The sequence below is a fragment of the Lactuca saligna genome, chromosome 2 (assembly GCF_052625555.1).
Source record: "Lactuca saligna cultivar CGN05327 chromosome 2, ASM5262555v1, whole genome shotgun sequence".
Lineage (NCBI taxonomy): Eukaryota > Viridiplantae > Streptophyta > Magnoliopsida > Asterales > Asteraceae > Lactuca > Lactuca saligna.
In genome coordinates this window covers 163,962,062-163,980,483 of record NC_136418.1, presented here as the reverse complement: position 1 = coordinate 163,980,483, position 18,422 = coordinate 163,962,062, and the positions used below count along the sequence as shown (strand labels likewise).

The window sequence follows — 18,422 nt, the reverse complement described above, 5'->3', positions numbered from 1 at the left end:
TCACCCTAAATCTTGATGAACCTTTCAGCCTGGAAAACCAAGCATACCTGAGAACATTATGAACATAAAACTTCCAAGATCTTAAAAGAACACCAATTTCGTTCTAAGCTGCTATTCAAAGAGTATCAATCTTGTTTATGCATTGAATGATGTACCTACCTCCAAATCTTTGGCATAGAAGGGAAAATTTAAAACAAGCAAATTCAATTACATACATCTCCCTAAACACCCCTGACCTCTACTAGAGGGGCAACATTAACATTAACCCCGTTTAATTAATAAGCCAATTGATTCTGAATACATACCTTAATTTAGTTATTGCTATCATCACTATGATTGTTGTTGTTGCTGTTTATAGTATTATGGTTACTACTGTTGTGATGATTATGAGTGTTATTATGATTATGACTATGATGATGATTGGTGGTGTTGTTCCCAACACCTTTCCTACTGTGCTTCAGCTGTGACAGCTCTAACTGTGTCTTCATGAAGAACTGCATCCTTTGCAATTCTAGCTCCTTTGCAAATTTCATGCTTTGCTTCTGCATCTCCACCATCTGCTGCAACTTGGAGCTCTCAGCCTGCTCATAAGCTTCCCCAAATTTCATTATCGCCCTGGTCAATTCTCTAACGGAATCTCCCCAATTCTTCTCTCTCCCTCCTACTCCTCGCCCTCTGTCCTGTTGTTGCTGCCTCGCGGTGGAGTTGGAGTTTGCATTGAATGGAAGTGGAACTCTTGGGCGTTTTTGCTCGTAGGAATCTGATTCAGGCGAATCTGGAGACGCCTCTGGTTCTGATTCAGATGAGTCTGAATAGGCAGGAGGAGGACGTAGACGCTTACGCTGCTGTTGAAGTTGTTGTTGTTGCTGCTGCTGCTGAAGTAGCTGTTGTTGTCGCTCTTGTTGTTGCTTTAGCCGCAGACTTTGAACAGGTGCCGATCTAACACCGACCGGAATCCCCATCGGAACAGCTCTTAAAGGCGGAGTAGTCAACAATGATGAACCGCTCTTCGCGGTGGCCGTAGGGCCGATGAGCTGGTCCAACCGATCATAGAAACTCCACGTACTAGGCCCCCCGCCGGACGCAATTTTGGCCTTCTCAAGCTTATACTTCTTCTTCACCGTGTCGATCCGATTCTTGCACTGAATATCCGTTTTCGGAGCCTTCAAATAATCCTCCCGACTACTAACTATATCCGCAACCTCTTTCCAGTGCTTCTGCTTCAAATTACCCCTGCTCAGCTCCAGGTACCGCTCTCCCCACGCGTCAATCAATACAGCGGTTGCACCTTCGCTCCAACAATCCTCCCGACCACCTCCACCTCCTCCTCCACCACCGCCACCTCCACCTCCACCGCCGCCGCCGACGGTCCTCGGCTGCTGTATCGGTAGCGCTAACGTCAAGGTATTCTGAGGAGGCGCGGCGGTAGCCACCGTTACGGTTATCCGGCGATTAGAACGCGGCGAACTCGGAGATCCAGATCCTGCGGATGGATGTGACTGGATTTCTTCGTCGTCTTCCATGTGTTTTCCCTGAAACCTAACAAATCGTGTGGCCGGCGGGCGATATCACCGATCTAAAAGATTTTTAGAGAGAGAGAAATAAAGGGAAAGTTTGTTGTAGAGAGAGAAGGGAAGGTAGGGTTTTTAGAAAGAGAGAGAGGGTAGTTGACCGGCGTTTTTTACGATAGAGAAATATAAATTTATCGGTTGACGGAGAAAAACGGAGAGAGGGGAGGATAAGTTGACGGAGAAGTCGGCCGTCAAGGGAACGGGTTAGGAAGGACACGTGGAATCCCATTTAGACGAAACCCGACACACCGGACGTGATTGCCACTTTGCCGGCTCCGGCTCCGGCTCCGGCTCGGCTCCCTCGTTTCGGCCGTTTTTGTTTTTTCTCATCGTTTTGCTTTTGCATTTAATTTCAGTCTTTAACCTAACCTCCCTCTCTCTTACGTCCTCGTCCTGTAAAATGACATTTTTCTCCTTGTCATTATTTCTCTCCTTTTCAATCCCACGTGTTGTAATTGTTCGCAGTCCTTGATGATTGATATTACACTTTGTATTAATCACGATAAAAATTAGCTTTGATCAGATATGGATGAAAATGTATTAAAGATTTTATCTCAGGTTTAATTTTATATTAGGGATAATAATTTTAAAGGGTAACAAATTTTTTGATTTGTATATGGTTGGTTACTGAGTTTTTTTTCGTCCATATTTATCTATTCAACTTGTTAAACTCTACACATTCAGTTCTCATGATCAACTACTTCATATTAACCGGTAAAAATGACTTAACTGGATAATATATTTTTCAATTTATACACGTTTAGTCATTAATATTTTGTACACATTTAATCATTTATATTTTTTTGTTGCAAAATAAATCATTTTTGTTTTACTCATTCAGTATTTAATAATGATTTTGTATATTTTCTCACGACATCTTACGTAGGGACAATCATTAATGAGGTGTTTAGTACTTTTCATGCTTATATCCATCGCGATCTCGACTACTTGTTTGTTTAGATCATGTGTTCTGCATGTCATAACTTCTTTTCATACGATCTCGGATTTTAACGATCTTTATATTATGCGTTCGTATTTAAGTCTACTACAACTTTTCGTTTAGATTACTCCCGTTAAAAAGTAATATATTTTTAATTATGATCTTTATATCCATGTGTTTTTTTATGAATGCATGTATGGATTTTTTTAATAAAGTCGTAAGTAAAAATATATTACATTTTAACGAGAGTAGTCTTAACGAAAGTTGTAGTAGACTCAAAAACGAACACGTGGATATAAAGATCGTTAAAATTTGATATCGTATGAAGAAGTTACGACATTCAGAACACAAGACCTAAGTCAAACCACAAGACATACGTAACGAAGCAGTCTAGGTCGCGATGGACATAAGCATCAACAACCCCAAACACTTCATCAATGATTTTCCCACGTAATATGTTGTGAGAAAAATCTAAAAAAATATTCATAAGTACTAAATGAGTACAAAAACAAAAATGACTTATTTTGAAACAAAAAATATTAAAGACTAAATGTGTAGAAAAAATATTAATGACTAAATGTGTACAAAATGAGAAATATATTACCCTATTAAGTCAATTTTTCCGACTAACCTAGAGTAATCGATCATAAAGACTGAATGTATACAATTTAACAATAATTATTATGAAATTTAAAATATTTAGCTATCATCTCAAAATACATATTTAATTAAAACCAAGTATTCAAAAGTAATTTAATACCTTTGGGTTACAACTTTACATCACAACATAGATTATCATGGAAGTAAATTACACAAATCATCATTCGTGCGGGTGCTGGGACATCCCAAATTTTCAGAATGAAAAAAAAAAAAAAAAAAACTTTTATTTACGTTTTAAAAATCATAATATTTTTATTGCGGAAATTCCAAGTACATTACAATATTTTGAATACAAATGATTGTCTCAACATAATAAAAAACTTTAGGGATGTCATAATCGATACACAACATATGTTATAACGTAAAAACCTAACGGTCCTAAATATTATCGCATGTCTTCACTTTAACCACTCAACATCCAATTCAAATCTTCAGCAGTCTTACCACCGCTATTTGTGATGTATATAAAATGAGTGGGTCGGGTTAGGAAACTTGGTGAGATACATAGGGTTATCTAGTGTGAACCATTGTCATTTCTATACTTAGGGCCTAGTAATATTCCCAAGTTTATACCAAGGTGAAAAGAAAAAAAATCAGTCCACCAAGACATCATTTTCATTATGACATCTATCTCGCAAATGCGAGGCACTACCCCGATAGATTCCTCTATATCCCGTTACGGAGACATCATGGCTCGAGCAATATATAATTTTCATTACTTTCCAATTCTTTCTATTCTATTCATTACTTCCCATTTCTTTCCATTATTTTCATTACTTTCCAGCTTTACATAATTCATACATTAGTATCAAAATACTAATTTCAAAAGTAAATCATCTATATTTCAAACATATTACCAAAACATTCTTTCTTCCAAAACTTTCTTTTCTTTCAGAAACATTCTTTCCTTCAAGGCGTTCTTTCAAAACATTCTTTCCAAAAACATTTAATACTTTCTTTTCAAAACAATTCATATATCAAAGCATTGCATTTCATTATCATAAAATCATTTTTCCATGTACTCCAAAGTGGGAAAATGTCAACACGTACTCACATCAATCACAAGAAGACTAGCAAGTCCTCTTCTATTTCCTTTCCTTAAAGAAACACTCTCAAATACCAACTGTCAAGTAGGTGAAATGATCAAAATACCCCTTAAGGGTTCCATTACTAAATTTTATTGCTTTAAACTATGCCTTATGTAAAAATATGAATGTAGGCTAAAACCGTATCTAAATCCGAGTCCATATGTAAAAGTTATGAAGGAAATACTACAATTCAGATTTTGGTCTAGCTGGGCACCCTGATGCCTTTGTGCGGGTCACGTGTTTGACCATGTGGGTCGCGTCCCGAAATAGACCAAACACACCCAAAAAGTCATTTTTTGAGTCTTAGGGCATGTTTGGCAAAACTAGCTGGTAGCGGGTAGCGATTAGCGGTTAGTGGGTAGCTGGTAACGGGTAGCGGGTAGCATTTGATTGTGGAACGTTTTGTTGAAAGCTACTTCATGTAGCTTTTGATTTTGGAGCGTTTTGTTTAGGCTAAATGTTAAATGCTCCTGTCGCCAAACGAGATTTATTCTTTTTTATTAGAGTTTTCTTAAAAGCTAGAAATCAGAAGCTCCCAAACGTTGTGTGCCGAACACGCCCTTAATCTTGAGGAGGTGTGTGCATCTTATTTCCCCATTTTTCACATTTGGTCCCTTTACTTTATATCTTCTGGCCAAAAAATCCACTAAACCTTAATATTTTAGATTTTAATTTAAGTTTTGATATAATAAGTCCTTAACCATCACCTTATTAACCTTCCTCATCCATTTAACCTAAGTGAGTCAACTCTTGGTCAAACATACTTTGTCAAATTGATACTTTTGGTCCTTTAACTTTTAAAATGTTATTATTTTCACTTTTAAATTTGTAAACTTCATATCAATTAATGATATGACTAACCCCTAATAATTTAATTATATAAATCATCTTTCATTATTTACTTTATTAACTAAAAAACCAAGTATTAACTTTTTATGATATTACATATCCTATACAACGACCTTACGAGAATTATACAGAAGAACCATTGTGAACGACAAGTTGACTATGTTGCTTCATGGATTCCTTGGCAGCATACGAGGATCAATAAAGACAACAATTTAGGGGAATGTGAAACATCAATAAATTTGTGCTACACATAATAAGTAATAATTATTAAAATTAAATCATTGATTAGGATAATCTATAGTCATGCGCGTTGCACTTTATCTAATATAAGTTTCATATTAAGGAAAAATAAGAAAAATCAAGTGAATCGTCCGTAAGTCGTAAAAATAAGTATGTTAAAACACACACACACACACACACACACACACACACACATATATATATATAATTTAGAAAGTGCACGTCGTCCCGATCCCGAAAACATAAATTTCATAGAAATCCGACTCAGTATGAATTTGATATGACTTTTTATAAAGAAATAAAAGTCAGCTGCGCATAAGGAATATGTGACGTTCAAAGGTACAAAGAGAATGGTTGACTTTTGGGTAAAGTCACCAAAAGGAAAGTCGTAGTACTCTTTAATATATGAATTTTGGTAAAGGAACACCAAAATCAGAGTCTTTACGAGAGAGTTATGATTTTTGCGAAATCATTAAATCATATAAAAATAAGGGCTAAAAATAATGTCGGAATTAGCCGATGGAATCTAAAGAAAGTTGTAGTACTCGTCGAGAGTTATGTGTGGAAAAAAAAGAACATCAAAATGGAGTTCATATGAAGAGGTTATGGAATTTACAAAATCTGTGATTTGCTCCCCGCGCATTGCGTTCCAGTGGCGCGACGCGTGCTTTTAGAAAGTGAAAACACAAACCACAAAGAGGTCGACACGTGTCACAAAGTGGATGGAGAGACGCAGCCTTAAAATTCATGACATGCACCCCTTTTGCACGCCGTGAACCCAAAATATGTGTAACTCCCTGTCCCAAATCCTTGCCCATTTGGGTGTAGGTGATGTAATGTAGATGATTAAGGCGTTCAGATTTGGTTTTGGAGCTAAAGGGTATTTTGGTAAAATGGCAGTGGGCTTCTATGGAAATTGGTTTTTTTTTGAAGTTTTATGGCAATTATGAGTTGATAAAAGTGTAGAGCTTCTCGTTAACCTTTCATGGATATAAGGATCATCGAAATTGGTTTTATAATGAAGAAGTTATGGCCTTCGGAGTATTTTTAGGGTTTAAGAGGAAACCCTAGTACGCAGGGCGTACATAAGGAGTCCGCAGGGAATACTAGTGTGAAGGGTAATACGTTGGGCATACATTGGTGTACGCTTAGCGTACCCAGAAGGAAGGATCACAAACCTCGGCCTCGTACGTTGGGCGTATGAAGGGTGCTTAAACCCTATTTTTTTGAGCATGTATACCCTATATAAGCATCTTAAGTCTTTAGGGCTAGCCTCTTTACCACCCCCCCCCCCCCCAAATCTTCTAAAACCCTAAATCGACCCCTTAGCCTTTTGGTGGTGTTCTTGAGCTATTAATAAGACTTTGGTTCTCATTTTTTCCTTTGTGAAGGAAGTAGATAAGCTTAAAGTTGCCTTGCTTGGTGAAAAGGTTTTGGATCCAAAATCATCATCTTGTGGGAAAATTTTCTGATGTATCGAGTTTTCATCTTGGCTTGTATATGTTTATATCTCTTCATAGTTAGTTTGTTATGCTTTTGGTCCCTTTTTGGGTTTATGGAAGAGTTAAGTCGTTTAGGGGCTTGTTCTTTTAGATCTGAGTTTGTTTTGGTCTCCTTGAGCATAAAGGTGCAAGATTTATGGGATTTTTGGTGGAATACATGCATTAAGTCACTTACTAAGTCCCTTTTAAGCTTAAGAGCTTCATTTAGCCATGCATGAACTTAAACTTAGCAAATTTACGTGATAATCCAGCCCAAGGAAGTCAGATCTATGTTTTGGAGCTTTGTCTTAAGGGATTAAGTGTTAAATCAAGTTTTGGGCTAAAGAGGGTGAGTATGTTGGGCATACAAGCAAGTACTCTTAGCATACAAGCCTCCAAGAGAATAGGTTGTGCGTACGTGCTGAGTACGTCCCACGTACTTGGTCTGTTGGGCCTGCATGTTTGGGCTTCGGGTTTGGGCCATCTTTTGGGCTTGGTTGCTTGGGGGCATTGTTGGGCCAACTAAGAACAAGTGTTTTGGACTATGAAGAGTTATTTGGATTTAGGGTAAGGCCTATGTAAGGGTTTGGGCCTAATTTGGAAAATTGGGCCATAAGTGGGCTTTGGATGGTTATTTAGTTTGTTAACCTTTTTTATTGTGAGTTTGGGACTTAAGGGGTGTTTGGCTTACCTTTTCACAGCCAAAAGTCTTTTTAGAAAAGAAAAAAAAAAGCAAAAGATGTTTGGTAAACTAGTTTTAAAAAGCTACTTTTGTAGTTTTTATACAAGGAAAATCAACTTTTTGAAAAAGTTAGGAAATCTTGACTTTTTGTAACTTTTCCAAAAAGAACTTTTGGGGTTTAAAAAGCTAAGCCAAACACCCCCTTAGTCTTGGACCAAACTAGGTGAGGGGTAAAATGGACATTTTACCCTATATATGGATTGTTGGATTTGGAATGGAATCCAAATGTTAATTGGGTGTTATTTGATATTGATAGCTCGGGGAATTGTCAGACCAGCAGCCAAGGATTAGCAGTATGATTCAGTAATGCGAGGTGAGTCTCCTGATTGTACTATGGTTCGAAGGCACCAATGTCAGCCTATTTGGTTTATGTATTATAGGAAGACTAGGGTGGTCCTTGGCATTTGTATGAATGACCAGGAGGTGGCTCCTGGCAAATCAGTATGCAAGACCAGAGTTTGGACTATGGTAGTTAAGTAGATAAGTAGTTGTAGATTATATTCTAGTTGTCTTTGTAATTATTGCATGGAAGACCAAGAGGTGGCTCCTAGAACTTTTCTGTAAAATCCAGGGTTTTGGTTCATGGCTTGGCAAGGAAAGACCATGATACAGCTCATGGCATCATGAAAAGACTATGGTTGGCACATAGCACCTCCTATTGCATGTTTGATATGTATGAATCTTATGTTATGTATGTTAGGTTTTATACAAACAATCCTATGTGTGCATGCAACCCTAGTTTGGATCTATGTTTTCACCATAAGACATACAACTTTATGAACACAAAATAAACCCTAGCATGCTTCTATAATTTTCGAAATTTACATAGAAGTGTAGAAAACATACCTTTGTTGTTATATAGCAATAACAACTAGTTTCCTTGATCTCTTGAACTCTCTAGAACTCTTGAAAGCAAGCACCACAATTGTAGTGCCTCTAATGGCTCACAAACACCTTGAAGCAAGAAGGCAACTAAGAGAGAGAAGGGAATGATGCTAATTTCGGCCCTAGGGTTCCCTTGGAATCAAGTGGCCTTAAATTGAAGCATAGGGTATGTATTTATACTATAGGGTGCTAGGGTTTCAGTCAAAACCCTAATGGACAGCTTAGCCACCAAGCAGCCCAAGAAACCTTATGGAATGAGGCCTTGGACGAAAATATGATGATCCTTCATCATAATTTCGTTCCCCCTTAGTCCATTAGGTTTCCTAGCCCAAAACCCAACTATCACACAATTGACAGTTTATACCCCTTTATTTAATTTGTCTCTTTTAGTCACCAAATTAATTTCTAATTAATTTATGACTAATACTAATCAAATAAATATGATTTCTCCTTTAATATATTATTCTTATAATATATTAATAAATCATAATATCTCCTCTCTCATATCAAATTACCTTGTCAAGTTGCTTTGGTGAAGGCAACCCAAAAGGACCATGCACACTCGGGTCAAGTATATACCAAATATGGTTACTGACTTAGACATTAATCCAACAATGTATGGTATGTCATGTTTGGGGAACTCACTAAGCTTTGTGCTTACAGTTGTTGTTTATGGTTGAAGTACTTCCGTTTCGAAAGGGAAGGGCCCAGTTTGATCGCAACGCATACACCTATATTTTCCGTAACTTTTAGATTTTGGGATTGTACTATGATAACTGCTTTCATAATGAAATATATTCAAGGATTTGTTTAAATAATAAATGGGTGTTTTGATTGTTTTAAAAATAAAAATTTTACCCTCATATTTTGGAATGTTACGATTTTGCTATAAATGGGAGCTTCAATCCCCATTTCATTCCATACACATCTCCACAACTTCCTCTCTCACTTTCCTTCAACTTTTAGCCCGTTTTCCCTTAGTTTTTGTCTACAGTGAAGCCCTACGATCCTGAAGTAGTAATAGCTTGCAAATAGAAGCTTCACTAGTGCAATTTCCGGACTTTGTCCAAGAAATCTCTGTAACTTAAGTTACGCTCATATCGTTTTCAGTGTAACTTATATTTATAGTCATAATCATTATTATGAACCTATAAATAATATTTATCAGTAATTCTAAGTCATTATGCTGATTGATCTACTTACGGGGATGATGCCTAAGTTGGATTTAGTGAAGTGTTTAAAGTGAGATTTCCAAACAGTATACTTTATATACCAAACGGGCCCTACCTCCGATATGATCCTACCTGGTTGTCCCTTATCAACTACAGTAGACATTGGGATTGTTGAGGAATCTAGACTATTAAGTAGCCATAAGAGGTAATAAACTAAGACTTAGAGATAACTGAACCTATGTCATATCAAAAGAAAATCCAAGTGTTAAAGCGAATTGGTGTCCAACTTTCCAATCATCCAATTTAACAAGTGAATGCATAGTTACTTTTATCTTATACATAAATATAAAGTATTTATTATAATTGCATGCTATATGTTCTTGTTATTTGTGTTCCTGATATCTACGTTAAATGAACAATATATAAATGTTTTGTTGATTTTAAACTGTATATGTATTTTTATTACCTATAAATATTGGATAAAGATGGGTAAATGTATGATGATATACATGTTGAGATATGAAAGATGATATAGATGATGAGAGGCCTATCATATAAATATTGACATCTATGGGCTTAGTGTATATTAGATAGATACTAGCAGTTATGGACTTATTTCCCATTAGATAAGCATCAACACTGATGGACTTCGTGCCTAAACACTTGCAATGATGGACTTCGTGGTGGCCTTAGGGGTGTTTACGATTGAGGGACCATATCCCCCATGAGTTTACAGCCATAAACTCATAGGAATGATGTGTTTAGATGCTCAAAGGTCTTAAACTACTCAAGGACTTATGCTAGACTCGAAACAAGGGCTATGGAAGTGATTGGAGCTTGAACTTTCCCTTATTTGGAGTTTATGGTTTCCGAGTCCCTCCTTGGGGAGTTTACAGTCGTAAACACATGAGTTTACGGCCATAAACTCATGTTTGTCACTTTCTTTCATGGTTTGGTGCTTCTAGGGTAAGCATACAAGGTTCTAGCTATTCATTCAAGTCATAGAAGATGTTAAGGGAATTTTAACACCCTTAGAAGGTGTTTACGGTTTTGGGATATTCCCCAACCGTAAACTAATGTTTACCCCCTTTATTTCATGTTTTGGGGTTCTTAGATCATTCATGCAAGTTTCTAGGTCATTAGCCAAGCATTGGAAGGGTTTTGGGGCATCAAAACCCCCTTTTAGGGTGTTTATGGTTTTGGGATGATCCCAAACCGTAAACTCATGTTCTTGGGGTTTTTGAGAGTTTAAACCATAGATTTGCATGTATGCTAAGCTAAACAACAAGCTAAGAGGGTTTACTTAGTGTTGTGAAGCTTGAAAAGGGCGCTTCTCGATCGAAACCCGATTTGTAGAGATAGAGAGTAGAAAGAGAAAGTTCCTAGAGTGTGAAAAAGGTTGAAATGAAGACCACTCAACCCTTATATAGGGTTGAGTTTATGGACAGGGTGGGGGTCCACCAACATCAACCGCAAACGGGATTTTTCGCGTGATTTATCGTTTTCCGACACGTATGAAATTACGACAATAACCCAAATGGATTTACTTAACTTAAAAGTTAACGGAAAACTTTAATAATAAAAATAAATTTTATTAACGGAAGTGGGTTACAGTGACGGAATAAATTTCGAGTTGTCACAAATACCCAAAAGTCCATTCTCTTTATTGGGTCAAGGCCCAAATACCCAGTCCTTGACTTGAAAGTCCATAAATAAAGCCCATAATTAGCCTAATTTACTAAATTGGGCCCAACTTCCTAATTGGGCCAAACCCCATGATCCACTATCACTACTGGGCCCAAAATATCTTATTTTCTGTAACGCCCGTGTTTCTGGGCTAAGCATTAGTAGATGATGTAATAGTCTAGTTCAACCATTGTAACCTATTTTGAAGTGATAAAGATGAATTATTTGAGTATTATATGAATTTATGTGTTTTATACTTAATTATAAAAGTATAATAAATAAAGGATAAAAATAAGTGTCAAAATTAAAGTGTGAGATAAACCAGATATATCTTATTTACTGTAACGTCCGTGTTTCTGGGCTAAGCATTAGTAGATGATGTAATAGTCTATTTCAACCATTGTAACCTATTTTGAAGTGATAAAGATGAATTATTTGAGTATTATATGAATTTATGTGTTTTATCCTTAATTATAAAAGTATAATAAATAAAGGATAAAAATAAGTGTCAAAATTAAAGTGTGAGATAAACCTGATATCTATACATAAAGTTGTAGTGGTCGAAATAAGGATTTCGTACATATAAAGAACGCCGAAATCCAAGTTATAATGAAAAAGTTATGACCTGTCGAAGTTTTACGGTAAAACCGACACGACACCGGGAATCGTAAAAAGTGGTTTTTATAAACTAATTTTTAGCATTAAAGACCTGAATGAAAGTTCTAGTATACGTTAAACTGAGAGTGTGAATAAAAAGAATGCCCAAATCTGACTTCGTATGAGAATTGAAGATCTCATTATTAGTAAAGCAACGGTAAAAAGACAGGTAAAAACTTATGTCGGATGAAGAAGTTATCAATTTTTAACGAACTTTTCATATACCGGCCTGTTAAAAATATAACTGTAAAAATTTAGTCAAAATTAGCTGACAGAGTCTAAACAAAAGTTGTAGAGTACGATCCCACCTACGCGTGGATATAAAGAACGTCGAAAATGAAGCTCGTATACGAAAGTTATGATTTCTCTAAGTTGGGAATGAGCTGTGTGAAATCGGGTGACGTGGCACAATCCTGACCATTGCTTTCTCCCCAAGGCTTGCACCAGATGGTGACATGTGGCATGGACTCGACGAGTAGGTATTCCAACGCGGCGAGTCCATCAGATTTCCAGCCTATAAATAGAGGTGTAGGGCAGCCTCATTCCTCACAGCTTCAAACCCTTCTTTCTCTCTCTAGAAATTCTCTCTAAGCCTCCCTAACCCCTCAAATCCTAAGGTAACTCTCTAGCACGAGAAGGAAGCCCCGGAGCTCTCGAAGACTCCGAAAAAGAGAGCTTTCGGCTCAGAAACACTACTTCAGCGAAGCCCGGTTTTGGGAAAAACCCGATGTAAGTGAGTTATGCTTACCCTGCTTTAAGAGTTTAAGTATAACTTATGTTTAAGTTCATTATCATTATTATGAACTTATAAACAATATTTATCAGTGATTTAAATTCATTATACTTATTGATCTACTTACGGGAATGATGTCTAGGCTGTGATTTAGTGAGGTGTTTAAAGTGGGATTTCCAAATAGTATACTTCGTATACCAAACGGACCCTACCTCCGATATGATCCTACCTGGGTGTTCCTTACATAAATTTTGGAACTTTATACCTTCTGGAGCTTCTTGAGCACAAGCTAACTTCAGATCTACAAGCTTGATCTTCTTCTCCAACTCTTTGATGCAATACCTTCCTTAAAGCACTCAAGAACACACCAAATAAGCTTAAACACACAAAGGAAAGGCTAGGTTTTGGGGAGGATGAATGTAATCTGTGGAGGCTGAGGTAAGGGAGGTTTTGATGCTCATAATGTTGCTTATATAGGCCCCAACCCCTAAATATTAGGGTTTGAACCTTACATTAGTACGCTCAGCGTACACAAGTGTACGCCCAACGTACTAAAGTAGACCTTAGTACGCTTAGCGTACTCCCTCTTGGCCCAAGTTTGCAAATTTGGGCCTTAAAATTATTTTGGCTCTTCACTTCCAACCCCAAGGACTATAAATGACAAGGAAATGATAGAAGAGGGTTCGGGAATACTTACCAAATATCAGGATGTTACAATTCTCCCCCACTTGACTTAGACTTCGTCCTCGAAGTTTGCTGCGGCAAATAGATTTGGGTAATGCTCTTGCATCTCGGACTCGGGCTCCCACGTCCACTCGTCCACTTGGATCTCCTCTTATGCTCCCACTGTACCTTCACCAAAGGTATCTCCATGTTCCGTAGAACCATTTTCTTCCTCTATAGTATGGTCGCAGGCCTCTCCATGTAATTCATGTGCTCATCGACCTGAATATCATCCAACGACACTACTACCTCCTAATCCATAATGCACTTTTACGATTGCGAAACATGGAAAGTGTTGTGGATTCGACTAAGATCCTCCGGTAGCTCTAATATGTATGCCACATTTCCAACCCTGGCAACAATCATGAGCGTCCAATGTAGCGGGGACCTAATTCCCCCCTCTTCCTGAAGCAGATCACACCCTTCCAGAGTGAGACCTTCAGGAGTACCATATCACCCACCTGGAACTCTAACTAAGATTGGTGTCTTTTAGTGCACCTCTTATGCCGACTCTGAGCGGTCAGTAGTCCCTGCCTAATCCGCTGAATCTTCTCGGTAGTCTGCAAGACTACCTCCGTCCGTCCAATCACCCTGTGTTCGACCTCATCCAAACAATATGGGGTGCAACATCTCTGTTCATACAACAACTCAAAAGACGGGGCGCCAATACCGGAATGATAGTTGTTGTTGTAGGCGAACTCTACAAGGGGTAGGTGGGAATCCCAACTCCTAATGAAATCAATGACACATGCCCTCAACATATCCTCGAGGGTCTGAATGGTCCGCTCGCTCTGATCTTCAGTCTACGGATGAAATGTTGTGCTAAAATGTAGTAGCGTGCCCAGTTCCTCGTGGAACTTCTGCCAGAAACGGGAGGTAAATCTAGCATCTCGGTCGGAAACAATGGAGACAGGAACTCCGTGGTGAGCGACGATCTCGCGGACATACACGTCGGCCAACTTCTCGGCCGATGAAATCTCCTGTATGGCCAAGAAATGGGCACTCTTGGTCAATCGATCCACGATGACCCATATAGCATCAAACCCCTTTGTCGTCCTCGACAGCTTGGTAATGAGGTCCATTGTGATATGCTCCCATTTCCACATGGAAATCTCTAGGGGATGCAGTTGTCCATGCGGCCTCTGTTGCTCGGCCTTGACTATCCTACAGGCCAAGCACCTCTCAACGTACCAAGCGATTTCTCACTTCCTGCACGGCCACGCGTAACTCAAACTTAAGTCCCGGTACATCTTGGTGGCCCCCGGGTGAATAGAAAAGTGAGTCTTGTGAGCCTCCCCCATAACTTTCTGTCTGACCCCACCAGACATCGGAACCCATACACAACCGCATCGGGTTAATAATCCCCGGCTATCCTGCACAAACTGGGTGTTCTCGCCCCTGATTCTCTCCAGTTTCTAGTTCTCTGGTTGGATACCCTCAATCTTAGCATCTCTGATTAAACTCACTAACGGAGAATCCACCGTTATCCTCATACATATTGTTGGAGTGGAAGACCCCGCTGACTTGCAGCTCAAAGCGTCCTCTACCACATTCGCTTTACCGAGGTGGTAAAGGATCTCGATATCGTAGTCCTTGACTACATTCAGCCACCTGTGCTGCCTCATGTTCAGGTTCGGCTGATCCATGATGTGTCTCAGGCTCTTGTGATCCGTGTAAATGGTACAACGGACCCTATAGAGGTAATGTCTCCAAATCTTGAGAGCAAATACCACCGCTCCTAACTCCAAATCATGCGTAAGGTATCTCGTCTCATGAGGATTCAGTTGCCGCGATGCATAGGCTATGACCCGTCCTCTCTGCATGAGGACCACCCCCAAACCTGTGATGGATACATCACAGAATACCACAAAATCCTCAAATCCCTCTGGGAGAGTCAAAATCGGAGCCTCACATAAACGTTGTCGGAGGGTCTCAAACACCCTCTGCTGCTCAGGGCCCCACCGAAAATCCACCCCTTCCTCGTCAGACGAGTGAGGGGTACTGCAATCTTTGAGAAATCTCGTATAAATCTCCGGTAGTACCCTGCCAATCCTAGAAAGCTCTTGATATTTGAGAGAGATCTCGGCACCTCTCACTGCATGACTACCTCGATTTTGGTCGGGTCGACCAAAATCCCCTCCTGGTCAACGAGATGCCCGAGGAGCAGGACCTTCCGTAACCAAAACTCACACTTCAAGAACTTGGCACACAATCGTTCCCATCTCAAAACTCCCAATAACTCCCAGACGTGCTCCTCATGCTGCTCTCGGGTCTTTGAATATACCAAGATATAATCAATAAACATTATGACTGGGCGATCAAGCATTGGTCTGTAGACCCGATTCATCAGGTCCATGAATACTGCTGGCGCGTTAGTGAGCCCAAATGGCATCACCACGAACTCTTAATGACCATAACGAGTCTGAAATGCGGTCTTCTCCATGTCCTCCTCTCTGACTCGGACCTGATGATACCCCGACCTCAAATCTATGTTGGAGAACCAAGATACACCCTGTAACTGATCAAAGAGATCATCTATCCTCGAGAGTGGATAACGGTTCTTCACCGTCAACATGTTCAACTCCCTACAATCAATGTACATCCGGTGTGAACCGTCCTTCTTCCCGAAGAAGAGGATCGGTTCTCCCCATAGAGAACTGCTAGGTCGAATGAACTGCTTGCCCAACAGTTCCTGTAGCTGTGATGACAACTCCTGCATCTCGACTAGCGCCAACCGGTACGGTGCCTTGGCGATAGGGGACGCACCCGGCACCAGGCTGATTCGAAACGCGACCTGCCTCTCCGGAGGTATCCCTGGAAACTCCTCCGGAAACACATCAACAAATTCCCTGACTCCTGGAACCTCTGTAACTTAAATCTAATCCCTGGCTCGCGTATCCACCACATACACCAGATAACCCGCACACCCGTGCTGAATATACTGTCGAGCCCAGGAAGCTGAACAGAACCCTACTCCCACTCTGGTGCCCTCGCCATATACAATCAGTTATCCCCCGCTTGGGGTTCGAACTACCACCCGCTGGCCCTCACAATCTATCATGACACCAAATCTACTAAGCCAGTCCATCCCCACAATCACACACACTTCCCCCATGGGAATAGGAATCAAGTCTATCGAAATGGATACTCCGAAGATCTCCAAATCACATCCTCGGTAGACCGAAAAAGCAGAAACCCTGTGTTCATTGGCAATAGAGACTCGCAACGAACACTCTAGCTCCCCTACTGGCACACTGAACTCCGTATTGAAAGTCTGAGATACAAATGACCGACTGGCCCCCGAGTCAAATAAAACCAATGCAGGAAAGGAGTTCACTAAAAATTTACCTAATCACAGGTACAATAGAGAAGCATAAAATCGATATAATAAATGAGATAGTAGATAGAAACATACCAGCAACCACATCCGATGCTGCTCTGCCTCCTCCGCCGTAAGCTGGAAGGCACGCCCCTGAGCCTTTGCATGCTTTGACCTAACGAGCCTCCCATCTGCAATCCTCAATGTAGCCGGCACTGGAGCCTGCACTTGCTTGGCGGCTAAAAGAGGACATTGGGTCTTCATATGGCCCACATGCTCACAATAATAACAAAGTCTGACTCCGAAAGCCGGAGTCTGCTGCATGTAATCCCTGGCCATATGGCCCTGCTTAACATATCGGTAGCACCCACTCCCTGATCGGCATGTCCATGAATGATCCTTTTCGATCTTCCTACAAGTGCGACCTGGCTGTCCCCCAATATTGGTATCATCGATCTTAGACCGCTTCGGCGCGGGATGCGACTGTGTCGGGGTCTACCATTACTCCTTCAACTAGTGATGCAAATTTGACCAGCGGAATGGGGTATCCGCGGGTCCCCGACCCTAACGGGGCAGGTATTACCTGTCTTAATCGGTAACAGGGCGGGGACGAGGCTGAAATTTCATACCCAAAGCCGGGACGGGGCGGGGATGGGTATGGTACCGTCCGTTCATTTAAGACCCGAACACACATACACACACACACACACATATATATATATATATATATATATATATATATATATATATATATATATATATATATATATATAATTTCACCTTGAAAATATTAAATCACATTAGTTTCTATATGCTTAAAGCCTTAAGACTCTTTGAAAATTGTAGGCACCGTCTTTTACTATTCCAAAGCTCCACACTCCTAAAGCCTCACCAATCACCGTCTTTCAGACTCTTCAATTCTTCTTCGTTCTTCACACATTCATACTCCAACATTAAATTTAAATCTCGTCTCTTCACTTTTATGTATTCTCCACTCTCTCTAGTCGCCAACATCTGTACATCATATGTTTTATAGCTTTCAAGCAATCAAGTGGCTCAATTATTCAATTCTCAATTACTGTCGTCGCAAGTTCAATATACTCGATTTTTCTGCATTCGATTCCTTGTGTAATGTAAATGATAATTGAAAGTTTCTTAACATGATAATCAAATATGTATGAATCGTTATTTCATCTTAATCAATTTTCTTTTGAATGGATTAAGTAACGAAAGTTTGTATAATTGTGTGTGTATGTATAATCGAGTATGTCTGCTTAATCTCTAAATATCTATAAAATCGAGTATGGTTGAATTGTATAATTTGAAACTTTTCTATGTATATGTATAATCGATAATCATCTAAATTATGATATCTAAATGGCTTGATTTTTGTGTAATTCTTTATCTGTGTAAGTGTGAAGATGATTATTAACTGCTATGAATTATCGAAGACCAATGACATTTTTAGAAAAGAACATGAGACCTAACTCGCTAATCGTCATTTTCATTTTAATATCTTAAAAAAAACTTGGCTTAAGAAGAGTCTAAGATCAACAATGATTATTTGAAGTTTTTTACTAAACGGGTATCCATTGGGTTCCCCGTACCCAATGGGGATCTTATTACCCAAACCCGTCGGGGATTAGGCGGGTCGGAGACGTGGATGGCTGTGAGAA

The 18,422-nt window shown here is 39.4% G+C and overlaps 1 protein-coding gene across 1 annotated transcript; it reads right to left on the bottom strand.

The window, feature by feature from the left end:
- Window positions 1-121: 121 nt before the first annotated feature.
- LOC145032540 (trihelix transcription factor ASIL2-like) lies at window positions 122-1,898 on the bottom strand. The gene has a single exon (XM_078981387.1). It carries the CDS (start codon window positions 1,521-1,523, stop codon window positions 312-314), a length of 1,212 nt encoding a protein of 403 aa, XP_078837513.1. The 5' UTR covers window positions 1,524-1,898; the 3' UTR covers window positions 122-311.
- Window positions 1,899-18,422: the final 16,524 nt, after the last annotated feature.

What these genes read in the sequence shown, in the direction of transcription:
- LOC145032540 (XM_078981387.1), bottom strand. Translation starts at nt 1,523, where the DNA reads ATGGAAGACGACGAAGAAATCCAGTCACATCCATCCGCAGGATCTGGA.